This window comes from Centroberyx gerrardi, chromosome 22, assembly GCF_048128805.1.
Source record: "Centroberyx gerrardi isolate f3 chromosome 22, fCenGer3.hap1.cur.20231027, whole genome shotgun sequence".
In the NCBI taxonomy this organism is placed as follows: domain Eukaryota; kingdom Metazoa; phylum Chordata; class Actinopteri; order Beryciformes; family Berycidae; genus Centroberyx; species Centroberyx gerrardi.
This window is the reverse complement of record NC_136018.1, coordinates 16,261,963-16,279,300: the sequence shown is the minus strand read 5'-3', so window position 1 is coordinate 16,279,300 and position 17,338 is coordinate 16,261,963. Positions and strand designations below refer to the sequence as shown.

Genomic DNA, 17,338 nt, shown 5'->3' with positions numbered 1-17,338 from the left:
CCTTTGTTTGAAAACGCGATACAATCACAAGGTTTAAACAGAAAACTGTGAATTTACCAGTCAAGAGGAACCTCAGAAAAATACAATTGTATGGCCAGGCCTAGAATAGAAACCTCAAGTGAGACTAAGAATAGTCAACAAATATTGTAATGACATCTTAATTACACAAATAAGCTTTGTTGTTCAACTGATTTTATTTATTTTTCTGTATATCAAAGAAAGCATAATGGAGACCAAACACAAAAAGGCAGGTACAAGTGAGGAGGAAAAAATTAAGCTTAATCAAAATTCTAACAATTCATAACAACACTGCCACCATTATTGTTCAATATTCATAGCAATACCATACTCTTTTTGAGCAGAGAGGTGGCATTAAAAACCATTATGGATCAATAATAATCAAAACAGTGATGAGTAGTAATGATAACAATAGGATAAGTAGTAGTACAGTTATAACAATAGTGATAATCAAAGTGACAATGAAACGTAAGAGAATAAAAAGCAGATCTCCATAAAAACCTATCTAGTTTGGACAGTGCAACACCGTGTCTGTGTGTGTGTGTATAATCCCAGTCTTGAGGCTCAAGCACTCCAGTCCTTGCTTTACACACAAGATACAGCTTCTAACGGCAATAAAAATTATTACTTATGAAAGGACGTTTTTGTTACCATCCTTAGCTTTTAAAACCACATCAAGTGACTCTTACGTTGTGTTAATGGCTGTGTTCATCTGAAATGCCTGTAGCTTGTGCAAAAATTGTGGACTGGTGCAAGTGTCAAGCCATGGGACGTCCTTTACAGTTTGCATTTAGGAACACCTCTCCCGCTCTCTGTCGACCTCAAGATTGCTTTTTGGTTTTTTGAATGACAGAAAGCAAAGGGAGGATTACTTTGGAATATCAGTTTTTTTCTTAATATATTTCTTTACAAAAGTTCATGTTTAGTTTTGCATTTTGTTAAAACTATTGATAGTAACATTAATAACAATAATATACAACTTAAACTGAAGGAAAACATCTTTAGTATGTCATGTGTCCTTCAAAACAGCACCATCTTATTAGCTCTCAGTCTACACATTTTATGCTTCCCAATTTGCTTCCTAGACTCGAGTGCCCAATAGTCCAATAAGGCTACTGGAAATACCCATCTCTCCCTTGTCTTGGTTTCCAGACATGGTTGGATCTCATTTCCCAGCACGTACATTACCAGAATTAGCAACTATGTTTCAAAACTTAAAAAAGAAAAAAAGTGGGGGAAACAGACCATTTCAAGCCCTGTTCTTGTAATATCTCCAGATGTTTGGCTTTGACCTAAAACAGTTACGCCAGTTTATATTATTTGCTTGTATCAACTCATTTGTAGACATTAAAATCAATAAAAATGAGTACTTACTTTCCTGCTTCACACAGTATTCACGACAAAGAAAACAGTAAATTTACCAAACAAAAACAGTCAGGACTTGTATGGACCCCCCTTGCCAGACGTGGGTAAAATTCATTTGCAAACATTACATGAGGAGCACTTGGGCTTGAATTTATCTACCTGGTGGCGTTTCCTCTTTTTAAGGCTGTCATGTTTCTGGCACACCTCCAGTAGTAGAAAACATTTATTTTCCAGACAGATTTGAAGAGTTGCATTCCAAAGTGAGATATCCATCATTTGGGGGGGGGGGGGGAAAGTGAATCTTTCTCTTTCAAAGAGACTGATAGCACAACAATAAGTACGACAGTTGGTAACTTAAGTCCTTGGCTTACACAATGATGATACTTTTACAGACAGGATTCGCTATATTCTAAAAATTGAATGATTAAGTCCAGCTAATGTTTTTCCTCCCCACAAAATGGATATATAGCAATTTGGAACAGAACCCTTCATTTAAACCCAGGTCTGCTTCTTGCACAACAGTATGGTCACACCTAAAGCATGTTTTATTAGACTAGTAAAAATCATCAATTTAATTCATGTGATTTATATTAAGGCATCCAACATGCATTAATGTATCTTTTCATAAAAAGACACTGCATTAGAATGCTTAAAAAAACATTTCATACAATGTAAAATGCGTCAAAGTGCGGTATGCCAAGAGTCTACCTTCCTCATCCTCTCATTTTGCCCTGTCTTTTTGGATTGTCATGAAAACGGTGAACATATTGTAGATGGGGAAAATGTGAACAGCCCTATTCTTGCTAAAGTACCTCTTATATCCCAAGTGAGTAGACACACAATGCTCTTTCAGACCACAAACCTGTAGCAAATAAAAACGTGACACAGTCAATAGCAGTTTTGCCTCTCCCACTGGTTCAATCCATTCTTATTAAATCCAAGCAATCTTTGCCCTAGAAGTGAAGGTAGGCATAATAAACAAACAATTCCATAGGAGCAAACTGGGAGATATTGATGTGAATATTTCATGTTATTGTCCCAAAAAGTGTTTCCCAGCCCAAAGTCAAACGGCCACAAACACTGCATCAGTCTTCGGGGTAGTAGGACAGTACAAGCATGGCAAGTTGACTGACTTTAGAAATTATAGGAGGATCATGTAAGTAAGGTAATATATAACCACAGGCCTAGGACCAAAAATGTTTGGGGGAGGGGTGTGGGGGTCGAGGGAGACTTGAGACGTGTTCAGCACTCATCAGATAGCTGCTGATGAAGTGTGAAGCAGTGCGGCAATAGTCTGTTGTTGTATTAGATTCCAGGTGAACTCTATAGATTAAATGTGTAACGGGTTTCCAGTCAGTGAGGGTTGAGCAAGGGATAGAGGGTGTGGGAAGAGCCAACTTCAAAAACTAAAGAACATTAGCTTTTGAGTATTAGTGCTCAAATTTGTGTTTATTAAAATCTGAGGAGCCCAAACGGGTCAAGGAAGAGTCAGTTTGCAGATCAATCCTGATCTGAGTCTTTAGCTGTTGCTGGTGGCCATAGGTGGAGGAGACTCAACAACCATCTCCCCTCCAGAACTGCCACCAGAACTCGTGACCGGAGCAGAGTGAGAGACCTGCGAGCCCGGCACAACACTGACAGATCCACTACTACCGGTTCCGTTCTTGTTGACGAGTGTTGTCGGCTGGCCAAAGTTAGTGGTTCTCAGGGTTGCTAGGTGACGTGGGGAGAAGACATGGGCTCTGGCCGCAGCCCGGGATTCAAAGGAGATGTTGCAGGCCTCGCAGCGGCCCGTCAGGGTCTCCTTTGGCACCGGCTGGCCCGCCACGGGGGGAGCTGCGGGTTCGATAACCGTCAGCTGGACAGGTTTGGGCAGGATGGGACGGTTGGCTCTCAGAGCGTTGTACTGCAGGTAGCTTCCCGAGCTCATGTCCATCTTCCCACCCGACAGAGGAGACTGGGAATGGGAGAGAGAAAAGGTCAGTTGTTTTAAAGTTGAATTTTGTCGTAGGTTTAGATTTGGCCAGACAAAATTCAAGCCTTCTGAATAACTATTACTCATTTCTATAGCATTTTAAATAAAGTTTATTTGTATAAACCTTAACCACTGTTACAATCTCAAAGGGTTTCATAACGGCCACATTATGAAAACAATGAAAAAGAATAAAGATTTTAGTAAGCCTCCATTATTGAATCGTAATTTGAGTTGGTTCCATCTATTTATATTTCATGTGTTTTTGTAAATTAGACTATAAAATGTAAGAACAAGTTCCCTAAAGCTATTGAGTACTTTAAGCCAGCCAATATCAGTGCTCTGAATAATCAATAAATACTACAATTATCAGTGCTTAACAGTAAAAGATTAAGACTTTGTATTCCCACTGTAGCTATATTAATTAATAAAGGTTGTGTTCAGATACATTTTTTTCTTGGAGGAAAAAGATTTGAATCCAGGTATAGAAAAAAAAATGAAGCCTGGAAGAAAAAGGTAGGGTTAAATTGGGTGCATGACAGCATTCTTGTTGTACATTTTACTATAGTATGTCTTATCAATGTACATTAATGTTATGTGATTTTGTACCGAACACTAATAAATACTATTGAGTGTAGGTCTTCTTGCCAGCTTACCATTTTCTCTTGCTGCAGCCTCCAGCGCTTCTCCTTGGCCCTGGTGTTTTGGAACCAGATCTGCACCACCTTGAGGGGCAGGCTGAGCTCCGAGCCGATGGCCTCGCACTCCATGGCGTTGGGGTGGGCGCAGGTCTCGTAACAGGACTGCAGGATGGACAGCTGCAGGCAGGATAGGTGTGTGCGTGGCCTACGGCTGGACGAGTGGGGCAGGAAGCTGCCCTCCGTTGGGCTTGATTTAGCCACAGCCGGGGTGGTTGGGCTGGCCACTTTGGCAGAGCTGGGGGTATTCGGGCTAACTGGCGCAATGCTGGGGGTGGGAGGAGGGGGTATGGTACGAGGTGGTGTGTGCGTGGGAAGAGCCAGCTGTTCTCTCGATAGCGTGTTGATCTTAAAGGGGCCTTTAGGGGTCCAGTAGTTCAGCCCGTTTTGTTTTTGTGGCACCGCTGTTGTGGCAGGAGGCTTGTTGTTGATGGGCGTTGTGGGGAGTTTGGGCACCATGCGGTTAATGGCTCCTGGTCTGTGTCCCGGTCCCATCTCGTTTTCATTGTCTCTCTCCTCATCCGTCTTGTCTTCGTCACTCTCCTCTTCTAACTTTCGCTTCTGGGCTGGGCGTGGGGCAATGGGGATAGGGTCCTTGGGTGGTGCTAGAAGAATGGGGGTGGTGACTTTGGGTGCGACTTTGACCATAGTGACGTTGCTGGTGGTTTCTAGTTTGGTCTTTGGCACTGCAGAAGCACTGCTGCTCACAGGAGAGACTGCAGTGGAAGAAACAATCTCCTTGGGCTTGATAGGAACTGGGGTTAGTTTTTTCACCAAGGCTGGTTTGCCCATCTCCTTCACAGGCTCTTTGTCTGTCTTCATGAGGGTGCGGACAATCGGGGCAGTTGTAATGCACCCAGTATTGTTTGCAACTGGCTTGTTTGAGAATATGGGTTTGGAGAGAGGCCAGGTGAATTTGATGAGAGGTTTTCCAACCGCTGCCAAAGTCCCATCACTGATGAATCGGACTTCACCCTTCCGTTCCCTCGCCCTCATGTTCTGGAACCAAATCTGGACGACCTTCTTTGGAAGATGGACCCATTCTGAAATCTGTTCAAACTCATGTTTCCCAGGATTTGGGTCTTTGAAATAGCAGCCATAAAGTATGTCAAGTTGCTCAGCTTGGATGATGGTCCTTGAACGCCGCATGTCCCGATACCGTTTGCCTTTGGACCTCCTCTGCTGCTGCTGCTCCCTCTCCTTTTCCTTCTCTCTCTCTTTTTCTCGCTCCCTTTCCAATAGTGTGGCGTTCATCTTCTCTGCTGCCCTCATGTAAATACTAGACTTTGTCATGTTATTGCAGTTGACCAGACTTGTGCTGCTGTTGGGAGGCATGGAGTCAGGCTTAACCTGGACGACTACCAGGCCTTTGGATGTGGGCCTCAGGCCGAGCCCGTCAAGCAACCGTCCCTTCTGTGCTTTATCAGCCAGAGATAATGATGATGAGGAAGAAACAGATTTTGAATTGCTGTTTTTCCCCATGCTGAGATCCAGAGCCGACTCACAGTCACCGCCGTTGGATAGGTAGTGAGTTTGGCTGTGGGAGGAGAGAGACTGTGACAGAAGAGATTCGGAGAAGCGTGTGATATTCGGTGGGTTGGAAAAGATGGGTATTTTGCTCCCATCTCCAACCATCGAAGGAGGAAGAGAGAGGACATAGGGGCTGAGGAATTGAGTAGAAAAGGGAGCAAGGGACAAAGACAGAGGGAGGGAGTGGAGGATGCCACTTGGAAGCTCTGGGTGGTCCATGGAGTGGGTCTGCGTGTTCGGAGGATCCCCTTGGGCCTCCAACTCTAAATCCACATCTGGGTCCTGTCTCTCCTTCTTGACTTCGACATCATCGCGCTCAAACTCACCCTTTCTTTTTTTCCTCTTGGCCCTCTGACCTGCTCCACCCTCCTCCTCTTCATACTCATCTTCTGCATCAGAGAGGAACACGGTGGTGGAGCGCAGCACCTTTCCTCCACCCAAGCCCTTATCACCAAGCACCTCCCGCGGTGCTTCATCTTTCACAGGGCTGTCAGGCCCCTCCCTCATGGACCCATTCTGACTTTCCTCATCAGACACGATAACAGAGGTGTAGACTTCATTTTCAGAGTCAGAAGTCAGACAGGAGTCTCCCTGGCCCTCCCTTCCCAGTTCTCTCTGTCTTCGTTTCCCTCTTGTACTAGACAAATCAATCGCCTGACTACCTGAAGCTTCGGCATCATCCTCGCCTTCTGCTATTACCAGTGAGCTTTCCTCCTCATCATAGTCATTATCAGAACCTCGGACATGCCTCGTCAGTCCTGCCAAGGCATGCATGTGCTCTAGCCCCGCGGCCCTCTGCCTCCCTTTGGCATGCCGGGCTTGGCTCAGCCACCTGCGTACCTCATCCTCGGAGAGCCCTACCTCTCTGCCCAGCGCCTCACAGTCCTCATGGGGAGGACTTGCAGCATCAGCCTCACTACGTGACTCAAAGAACGCCCAGAGAACCTCCGACTGGAACTCTGACAGTACCGGAAGGTCTGGAGAAATAATGCGTGCCATCATATTACAATAGGGGCGAGTCTGGTCGGGGGAAGTTAAGGCATTTGTATAGGGGCTGGTTTTTGGGGTGCCGAGAGAGCCGCAAGGGCTTGTGCCTGTTTGTGACTTCTGAGGAGTAGAATCGGGGCTAAGTGTAAGGTTTAAATTTACAGGACTGAGGCTTGAGTTGCTGGGCACAGATGCAGAAGGCGAGAGGTTGTTATTGCGGAAGCTTTTCTCTGTGCCCATCGGGGAGAGATTTAAGCTAGCTGCTTTATCACCTTCCAGGTCCAACTGATCAGTCGAGCTGTCTCCATCTGTTGTGCTATCTCTATGTGCCTTGCCATTGTCTTCATCATTCTCAACCTTTGTTTTGCTTTCTGTTTTAAGACCCTGTGCAAAGTCTTTACTGTCCTCTTCCTTGTCTCTCTCTATTTTAATGCTTTCCATAGTCCAACTGTCCCTATCCTTGATCTGGACTGAGCCCTTCTCTTCAACTGTCTCATCGCCCGCCTGCCTCACTTGTTCTCCCTCACACTTAATACCCTGTTTTTGCTCTTCCGGACAGGGTTGTGCGTTTGTCTGGATTCCCACAGAGGGCCACTGGTTTTGTAAGCTGCTGAGTCTTTGGGCTAGGAGGGCTTGCTGGGCTGCGCTGAGACCTAGTAATGGCACACACTGGGTCAGGAGCTGGCCTTGCTGGTTCTCTGGGTGCTGTTGGGTTTGGGCTTGGAGCCCATTCAGGATCAAGGGCATGAGCATCTGCGGCTGAGGCACAAGCTGAGGCGCGGCCGCACCGGGAGCCGCACCTGCTGCAAACAGGGAGGGGAGGAGGGAGTGCGAGATGGAGCTGGGGCTAGATGTGAGGAGGGTGAGAAAGGCAGAGACTGCCTGAGCTGAGGCCACAGGGGAGGAGAGGAGGGAGGGAGCTGCTGGCGAAGTTTGGATGTGCTCCCCATCTTTTGCAGTCACCATCAAGGTCCCAGGAGCAGCGCAGTTGGTGGTGGTGACTAACTGAGTGGCTCCACACCCAGGGGTGCCCACTACTGTGTTTGGAACACTGTTGCTGCTACCTCCCAAACTACCAGCGGCCACTGCACTGTTGGCAGCATTTCCAGCATTTCTGCTGCGGGTCTGGTGTAAGACAGATTTCATATGGCTCTCAAGGGTGATGGCATGATTGTAAGAGACTCGACACACAGCACACTGATAGGGTTTGTTTGATACATATGGCCGAGACAGGACAGGAACAAGGGGAGTTTGGGGCTCGTGTTCCCCACCCCGTTTTGCTGAGCCTGTTGTCATCCTCTGAATGTGGGACGTGGAGGTGTAATGAACGCTCAAAGCCGTCTTGGTGGGAAAGGTTTCCAGGCAGGCGTTGCATCTGAATGACCGGGTATTATTTTCAGCTGCCACACCATTTTTACCTGTTGACTTTTCATTAGTGTCTGGCATTTCTGTATTTGTATTTTGCTGTTTTGCTCCTGTGGGTTGCTCCTGTTCCGACTGTAGCTGAGTTTTGCTTCCCTCCTGTTCCATCACCTTCTCTTCCTCCATCACTTTGTCTCCAGGCAGCTGGGCAGCGTATGAACTCTCCTTGGATTGGCAGGGTTCTGAATTGGAGTCTTCACCATACTTCAGTTGTTGTACAGAGGCAAGATCTAACAGAATAAAAAAATATATGCATATATTTATTACGTTCAACTATTATGTTCTAGTAAATGGGGCACCTGTTTTAACTGAAACAGCACATTTGCATATGTAATTTGTACTCATGCCCATGTCAGCCTTTTTTTTCTCCTAAGTATCTGCACTCGCCCAACCCACATCACAGGCAATGTTCCTCTCTAAATGCATTTCTTTGATTCCTCTTCAAAACTTCCCTGGGAAGTTCATATTTTGCTTTCAAAACAACCAATTTTGCCTTTAATCAATTTGAAGATTTGCTTTTACATCATTTCATTGCTACCCTGTCTTTTTCAAAAAAATCTTTTTTCCCTTTGCTTGTGTTTCTGAAAAACAAATGTTACATATTTAATACATTTTGCATGGCCTTTGTTGACCCAATTCCACATGAAATGTGAGTCAACCAACCAGGTTGGGCCAACAATCTATGTATCAAGATAGCAATTATACACATGAGCAGTGTTTATTACCAGAACAAATAAAAAGAATGTTACATTTCTGTCAAGTGGAACCCTTCACACTCACCTGAGGCTTTCTGAGCACCTTTGTCCTCTTCTCCACTGGCACACTGTTTTGGAGCAGCCTGTTAAAGAAAAGGAACAGAAAAATCAACACGTTCAGTCAGCAAAAATCACAAGGCAAACTTTACTGTGCAACTCCTCCTTTCACATGAGGTGAATGCCATCTAGCATTGGGACATCACGGTGCCAATATGGGCGTGACTCATTAATGTGTAGTTATATTACACATAGCAAGCCCGCCTAACCTCTAATTTGCCACTTAGCCTAAAGGCATGAATTAAGTTGTGTTCCATCATTTTATCCACGTATAAAATTCCATCCATAAATACATTCACTTCACATAATTAAATTGTTCCAGACCTATTAACTCCAAATATATTAATTTAATTGCTCAAGTTCTATAGAAATCTAGTCAGCAAATAGGCATACTTCTTAACTCACACAACACACAGAACTAGCTGGTTAATCCAAACACTGTATATCCAGATTACTTAAGTACTGTACATTGGCCAAAGTGGATTCGCAAAAACAATGCATGCAAACACAGCCAAAGAAACCCTGCACCATCTAATTTGCAGTTAAAACTACTCTAATTACTAATGCATCAACAGGTAATGCATCAGTAAATAAAATATATTTTCCCTCTTCATTCATATTGGGTTAACACAGTCAATTTAGATGATTGAAGTAGGTTTGAGTTGTCGATAAACACCATGGAAACAACGCTGACAGGTCTATGTGATAAGTTCCCCACCCACCCCATTTAAGGAATATTAATTTATGATGCCCTGCTTTTGACAAAAACATCCAAAGTAGGTCATGTTTATCATATCATTTATGTTTGGATAAATATCATTGTACTGTTATTTGAAACAAGTGAGAGCTGAAATAAGACACTAAACAGATGAGCACGGAAGAGATCAGAAATAACGTATAAGGGTATGGATTTACATAAACATACTTTGTTTGCTTTTTATAAGACTGCCCAGTGCATACCTGGATGTGAATCCATTATCGTATACCTTAAAATATAACATATCACCCAGTGCTAAGTGCTCTAACTTTTGGGAAAATTGGTTTTTTTTGTTTGGGTTTTTTTGTTTGTTTGTTGTTGTTTTTTTTTTTTTTTTTGGGGGGGGGGGTCGTCATTTTAGGATATATATGCAATTGATAGTTAATTGATGAGTTAATAATGTATTTTATTATTGTTTACTACAAAGATTTATTCCTCAGAGAAAACAATCGGGGGGGGGGAAGGAAAAACCTATGTGAACTCATTGCTTGAATTCCTAGAGTCCTACTTTTTTATAAAGAGTAATTTGTATTGGGGGAAAAAACATAAAAATCAAAAGAATAATAATATTGTGATACGATATTTTGGCCATATTGCCCAGCTATACTTACAATGTCCAGCAGTTTGTCGACACAGGATGGAAGTACGTTGTGTTGTTCAGTGAGATGTAGAGACAGGGAGGATCTGTCTACTTGCCCTTGTTGGCACAGGGGGCACAGCCACTCTGCCACCCCGTTGCTGTCACTGCACACAGTCTCTCCAGACTCCTCCTAACAAGTAAAAATGGCTGTTAGAGAGCCCTACCTTACTGAGAATATTTGTGGGGCAGTTTCAATTTATCAGTGGAGAAAGACAGGAAGAAGGACGGAATTGCATTCAACAAAGGTCAAGAGCCGAGCTGGAACCCACTAAGATAAAAAGCATACTGTACACATCTCAGCCAGGTGACCTGCACACCTCATGCTTTGCCATGTTTAACAATGTGGGCCCACAAAGAGAAGCCAGGTACCATAACCACTTCAATAGGCATGTTTATCCTTTCTAACACAGAAAATCTGATCCTAGATCAGTACTCCTTCTTAAGTCTTTGAAAATTGTTTTCAACCATAACCACATTTTATAGGGAGTTTCCCAATGTTTTGTCTGCAGTGATGGATCAAATTACACCATATTGTAATTATTTCAATGACACTCATGTACAGTAATTTAAAGAAGTATTCAGCTTATGCTCCAAATAGGTTCTACATAATAACAGCGTTTCCATTTTTATCTCATGCCAGCCTTTCTATTCAAACAAACTTTCAACAAACTGATCTGATATTACATGAGCAAATACAATGTCCTGAATGCTGAATATACTAGATTAACACTCAGTACAATCATAAAATATGTTGTCTGACTGTAACCACAACGGGTATACTGTCTCTACATGTAGTAATTATGCCAAAGTTGTGGCCTGATAATTGGCCCGGACAAGTAAACTGTGGCCATTATATAAAAGATTATCTGAGGTCACCATGCTGCATTAGCACGACATCAACTATCAAATAACAGTTACCTCCATGCAGTTTCACAATCAAAATCACACAGACTACTAGCAAGGATTGCACCACATAGCTCAATTAATTTTACCGTAAGTATTCACGATCAAAGCTCTTGATGAAACCTGGATTTCTCGCCGCGAAAATATGCCCATGAGGAGGAATACCAACACAGCTATTTTCCTCACTTCCTCGTCATGCCAATTAGCAAGCTAGCAGGGTATCTGACCAGATAATATTTCGACAAGAGTCTACATCTGCATTGGATGTCATGTACAAAAGCTCCTCATCACGAGATTCATAATTAAAAGATGAGATATAACTACATTGATGTCTCTTTGCTATGTAGTTGGCTAATTAATGAGCAGTCTAATTAGCTATGCCGACCAGTGATGAATCAATTAGCTAGCAAGCTAGGTTGTGAAGCCCCCCCTTACCGTCGCATTACAGTGGTGTTTCTGGAAATGCTGGTTAGCTGTTAATTTACTGAAAATAATCCTGCATGATAGCCAGGCAGCTCTCTAAAACTGCAAAAGACATGGCAGACGTCAGCATAATCTTGTTGTTGGCTCTTTGCTAAAGCTGGACGGCCATTAAATTAATAAACAAAAGGGTTGAGCTAATAACAGTCGTGGCACTTCGCTAGCTAGCCTGTTAGCAAGCAGAGATAATTAACCGCTCCTCCAACAGTCTCCACTCCCCAAAAACTCTGCCTGCTCCAGGTGTAACTGCAGCTTCAATACACCGACTGAGTTCGCCCCGGATAGAAAATATACTCACTAGGCTTTAGTAAGCTCGTCAAAAACCTCGGCCTCGAGTTATTTCCTTACCCCTCTGATTGTGGGCTGCCAATCGGGCATCTAGTGTTACACCGCCCGCCGCCTGCTGCTCAACAGCGCAAATTGAGGCCTAGCCGGACTAAAGCCATTTAATTAATGAATGTGGGCTCCGTTTACAGATGTGTTAAAAAACACTCGCACCCCCTCCTCCCTCTTCGTCCGACGGACCCCCTTTTGACGCGTTTTAGTGCTCAAATCCATATCTTAAACACTTGCGGTGCAACACATGGTCATCTAAACTATCATTTTAAACAGCTTCACGCCGTAATTGGCGAAAGAATTAAACGCTAAGCTACTTGAAACGGACTACGTGCACGGCGGTCGGCGATGGGGGTGGTGTGGAGAAGAGGCGAAAAGGAGACCGAGGCAGAAAAAGTTTGGGATTTAATGTTGGATTTCTATAAGGGATCGGATTAGTATGAGGCATAATCCGTCGTTTGCTCGATCCTATATCAATCGCAGGCCACTCTCCCTGCTCACATCGGCATAATTAAGCGATCGCGAATGACGTTTAATTAAGTTCAGAGCAATTAGCTAATGCGTTTACCTGCATGGTCGCCGCTCCAGCACACACGCTTCCTCTGTGGCTCCTCAGAAGTGAAAAGTTTTCTTGCCTGCCCTCCCTCTCTCCTGTTCTCCCCCTCCCTTCATTCGCCCTATCCCTCTCTCCTTCCCCTCTTCCCTCTAGTAAACACACCACAGCTCCCCCCAAGGCTGATTGCTGACATTCAGAAGGGACAGAGACACGGCTATCAAATCCCTTATGTAACCCTACAGATATTAGTGATTATTTATGCGTTTTGAAACACCGCTGACTTATTGAGAAATAGGTAAGACAACAAATATACTTAAAGGACGATTTCCAAAAAGTATGGTGATGTTTGCATTGCGGGGAATCCATTCCAATGTAAAAACCCTTCCTCAATTTCATATTCAAGGTGAATAAGAATTACCTCCCATTCTGCCAACTTGGACTGTGTCTGAAGATATCACAGCGAGTCAATTAAGACCAAATAATCGATATATGGCCATAAATGCTTTAGTAAACATTATCCACGTGAGTGATATCATATTTGAAATCTAATGATAGGTGTGGCGCACATCAACAGTGTAGCGTGCGGAATAAATATTTATGAAGCAGAGGATTAAAACTGCACCATCTGTATGCCCCTGCGTTACTGGGACAGGAAATGATGCGCGTGAATACCCTGATAGGTGTCTCTAATTGCGCCTGTGCAAAATAAACTTTGCTGACGTGTAGGAGTTGCTCGGATCGCTCGCTCAATCTTTGATGTCAATGAATTTGGACGTCTGGTCGTGACTTTAAAAGGTGTGTGTGGGTGCTGTATTGTGATATTGGCTTGGCGTTCATGCGCGAGCTCTACGGCGGCAGCCTGGGCTGCCTACTCGACTCCTTAGTGCCTGATTATAATGAGACAGGTGCAGCAATGTAGCTACCGCGGCACACTGTCTGTACACCTATTATAATTAAATGGTAACAATAAACTTAAATTTTTTTAACCATTTTTTCAAACAGTTTACAATGTAAACATCAGTTTACAATGTGATAACCGAATACAACGAAATAGCATCACAAAACAAGTAAAAACAAGGCACCATAAGATAAAAGGTAAGAATACAAAGAGACAATATGAGAGTAAAAATAATAGGGTAAAGGCATCACATGAAAGCAAGTCTATAAAATGGGTTTTAAGAAGTGATTTAAAAGATGAAACTAACTCTAAATAAATTACATCTAGGTGAGTTTAGTTAATTAAAGGGGGCGGGGTTAGACTATGACCTTGAGTTGGTTAAGGCAAACAATCATAAATATAAACAAAAATCCATTCTGTTTTCCAAATAGTGTTAATTAATGCCTTTGTTACCTTAAATGACCCTATCTCATAACTTACACCAGTTTGTTACTACTTAGTAAGACGCATCCTATGAATTTAAGTCCTAAAGATGTACGTCAGCCTAAAAGATGGGTGAACTGCAATAATATATTATGGCAAATGTAAATGTTATTGGTCAAACTGTCATTTCAGATGAGCGTGGAGGTGGAGAGGAAATTTGTATGCGATGCTGACACTCAGAAAACACTGGAGGGGATTGGAGGTATGTGTGTTCAGTGTCTTCCACACATTTACAAATGTAAATGTAGAATTGAGGCATTTAGCCGACGCTGTGATCTGCATCAGCTTCCAAATGGTCACTGAAAGGCTGTTCCAACATGTAGTGACACTAATCACTGCGGTTTGTACACTGAAACTGTAGGGACACTGGCCATCTGTCTCTTGTTCATAATAAAGCTTAACTCATTATCTGTATCAGCCTCATTAGTATAGCTGGGAATGAAAGGAATAGTTGATGCAAATGTGGCTCTATTTTCATCATCTATCTCTCTATCTCTTTCTTCCTCCATCTCCTTCTGCCCAGCGGTGTGTGTCGGTCAGCGCCAGTTTCACGACCAGTACTTCGACACCCCCGACTTCCAGCTCACTTTGAGCGACATGTGGCTGCGTAAACGCAAAGGATGCTGGGAGCTCAAGTGTCCAACAACGACAGTCTGCGGGTCAGAGGAGACCAGTGGAGAGCAACCCAAAGGGGAAGCGCTGTGCACTCGCTACAAGGAGATAACCAATCTACCTGAGATCCAACAGAGGGTGAAAGAAGTCGTAAAACACAATTGTGAGGAAGGGGAGAGTGCGTGTCAACCGGCAGAAAAAGTGATAGAAGAAGAAGGGAAGAGTGGCGGCTCTTCACAGGAGGATGAGTCTTGGCTGAGCAGGCTGAATCTGACGTGCTTCGCAGAGTTTACAACGCTGCGGTGTTCCTTCACTCTGGAGGAGGAGGGAGTGCAGATAGATCTGGACCAGGCTGACTTTGGATACCATGTAGGGGAGATAGAGGTCCTGGTGCCTGAGGGAGAAGAGGTGCAGTCCGCCCTGGAGAGGATTGAAAGAACAGCTCGAAAGCTGGGTGAGGGCACAGCCTGACCGTCTAATACATGAAATACAATGCAGTGTTACTCCTGGGCTCATATGGATATTCTGCTACTCTGTGACTGGCTTGTCTCTTCAGTCACAGAGAAGATTTTTAAAGTGAAGATGCTATGTGACTTTACCAGTATTCCAGTGTTCCTGTTCATCGGATTTTTATAAGTATATAGGCCTTTGTGTGTTTTGTACATTTTTAACATAATCATATGACTTGCCTACCTGTGCTATCACACTATTGGCATAATAATTCCCTAATCCTCTTTTGTATGTTTTATTCACTTCTTCACAGGTCTGACTGGGGATCAGCGAGTTCAAGGGAAAATGAATATTTACCTTCAAAGGAATCGCCCAGAGCACTATGCAAAACTCCTCAGTGCTCATGTTTTGTAGAGGATATTATATGTATGATATCTAATTATTTTATGGCATGTACATATTCACATATGTAAAATTAAAGGTGTTATTTATTGGAATAGCCTAACGCATTTTGATGAATTAAAATGGAAAATATTTTTTTTAGTTGTCTTTCACCAAACATGGCTGTACTTATGAAGATGCTTAATATTGAACAATGATAAACTTTTAACAGGCTTCAAATGTGCATGCTGTGATCCCTAAAGGTTGGATCTCTATCACACCAATCGATTTAGAAATAGTTATTGCACTGAAATCAGCACAGCTCTGCAACAGACTGTTCAATAAGCGAATGTTGCACGGCAACAAATAAAACTCCCACCAAAACAAAGAAATTTGGCTCATATTGCTTAGCAACAAACTTTGTTCCAAGAAAACCTGAAACACAAGAGGCTTAAAAAAAGATTGAGATCACTAACTGACACGATTTTGATAAACAAGACTTTGGGAAACCTTGATCAGTGTTAAAGAAGTAACTGAGCAGGGCAGATTCTTTATGCACACATATGTAGTTTAATAGTACTGACACTGGATATTTAACCATATTAAACCAGTTTACACTCCAGTTCCATGGCTGTTGTCATCTGTACTTGACTTTCTACCATCTACCATGAACAATAGTCTAGTTTTTGTTGCGGTCTGGCAGTATGATGCAGAGTGTGGGAGTAGTGGTGAGTGGTGGAGCTGGAGGGGGCGTCATACTGTGGATACACCTCTAATCATGATTGTATTATTGTACCAAAATTACATTGAGAAGACTAATAGTTGGACATGTAATTAGACAATCCCAGAAGAAGAGGTGGGGAATGTGTGGTGAACCCCAGTGCAGTACGAGGGTCTTGCAACAGGAGCTTTACCTGCAGTCCTGTGAGAAGCCACACCCTCATTTGCTATGCTAAAGTCAGCAGTTGGATGTTTCTTGCAGTCTATGAACAAATGGACCAGGTGTGCAAAGATGGCTGCCTCCACATCACCCAGGCCTCCTGCTCCATCCCGTTCTCTGCCTCGCCCACTCAGTGCTAGTTCCTAAATTCAAAAAACGTTTAGTAAGCTAATATAAATGTGTGGATGCTTTGCACTATAGCATGGGTGGGCAGATATATCAGTTTCACAATATACTGTTAAAAAAAGAGTAATGACACTGCCACCAAATTGTATACCAGGAAAACCATAATTACATTTTTAAATGGAACAAAGCTGCTATAAGGAAAGTGTTGGATGTACAAATGTATGAAGATTAAAATAGCATGTTACATGCTTAATGCTAAATAAAAATATTTTTGCAATGCAAGATATGCAGTGAAGTGATTTTACTGTTTTAGCACTAACAGCAATGTTTCATCTTTAGTTCTAAAGACAGTATATGATGTCAAACCAGGAGGTCATTACATAAAGACAAGTTGATTATCCAGTTGATTATCCAAGCGTTAGTATCACTAACCTCTGAGTTTGTGATTTCTTGGTCTATAAAAAGTGATGCTACCGCTCATTTTTTCAACATTAAATTAGGCTTCTAAAATCCAATCAAGTGTGAGAGCCTAATCCTTCTCTCTACTTGTGCCATACACTGCAAACCAATATTTTTTTTATCTTTGGGGGAAAATACCCAGTGGTGGAACATCGGCACCCATGACAAGACTAGCCTACATAATCGACCCATATGATTTTGGCTAGTTGGGCAAGCAGGCAGCTGTCTGACACTGAGAGACTACACTTCATTAACTATGCATACTGTGGACCAATCAGATCATTCATTAAAATCTGGGCATATTTGACATAATTTAGGCCTAGACTGGGAAGTAGACTGGACATGTAAAACGTTATGATTCTATCGACCACCTGAGGGAAAGTACAGCAAAAGGCATTTCCACAACACAGATATTTCGGTTGACTTTACATAAACACGCCCCTTAAATACCGTGATATTTAGAAATGCGATTGTAATTTCACTGTACCTCCAATAAAAGAGACCAAACCACAG

At 43.0% G+C, this 17,338-nt stretch overlaps 2 protein-coding genes across 3 annotated transcripts; one reads left to right on the top strand and one right to left on the bottom strand.

Annotated features, from left to right (window-relative positions):
- Positions 1-175: 175 nt before the first annotated feature.
- On the bottom strand, positions 176-12,579 carry zfhx2 (zinc finger homeobox 2). The gene is made up of 5 exons (XM_071908863.2): positions 12,489-12,579; positions 10,173-10,331; positions 8,773-8,830; positions 4,012-8,222; positions 176-3,340 (listed from the first exon to the last, which is right to left on the bottom strand). The coding sequence occupies exons 1-5, from the start codon at positions 12,492-12,494 to the stop codon at positions 2,903-2,905; spliced, it is 4,872 nt and encodes a 1,623-aa protein (XP_071764964.1). The 5' UTR covers positions 12,495-12,579; the 3' UTR covers positions 176-2,902.
- Positions 12,580-13,178: 599 nt separating this feature from the next.
- On the top strand, positions 13,179-16,569 carry thtpa (thiamine triphosphatase). 2 transcript variants are annotated; one of them, XM_071908865.2, is made up of 5 exons: positions 13,199-13,271; positions 13,479-13,571; positions 13,990-14,059; positions 14,381-14,923; positions 15,233-16,569. In XM_071908865.2, exons 3-5 carry the CDS (start codon positions 13,990-13,992, stop codon positions 15,331-15,333), a joined length of 714 nt encoding a protein of 237 aa, XP_071764966.2. In that variant the 5' UTR covers positions 13,199-13,271; positions 13,479-13,571; the 3' UTR covers positions 15,334-16,569. The 2 variants fall into 2 exon arrangements, with proteins under 2 accessions (XP_071764967.2, XP_071764966.2); XM_071908866.2 differs by lacking the exon at positions 13,479-13,571 and having other exon boundaries at positions 13,179-13,271.
- Positions 16,570-17,338: the final 769 nt, after the last annotated feature.

Bases quoted from the DNA above. Each gene is read 5' to 3' on its own strand.
- zfhx2 (XM_071908863.2), bottom strand. The intron at 8,831-10,172 runs GTAAGTATAGCT...TTTCTTTAACAG, and splicing joins TCGACAAACTGCTGGACATT to GCTGCTCCAAAACAGTGTGC. The intron at 3,341-4,011 runs GTAAGCTGGCAA...TCCCATTCCCAG, and splicing joins GGCTGCAGCAAGAGAAAATG to TCTCCTCTGTCGGGTGGGAA.
- thtpa (XM_071908866.2), top strand. From the start codon at position 13,990: ATGAGCGTGGAGGTGGAGAGGAAATTTGTATGCGATGCTGACACTCAG. The intron at 14,060-14,380 runs GTATGTGTGTTC...CCTTCTGCCCAG, and splicing joins AACACTGGAGGGGATTGGAG to CGGTGTGTGTCGGTCAGCGC. The intron at 14,924-15,232 runs GTGAGGGCACAG...ACTTCTTCACAG, and splicing joins AAGAACAGCTCGAAAGCTGG to GTCTGACTGGGGATCAGCGA.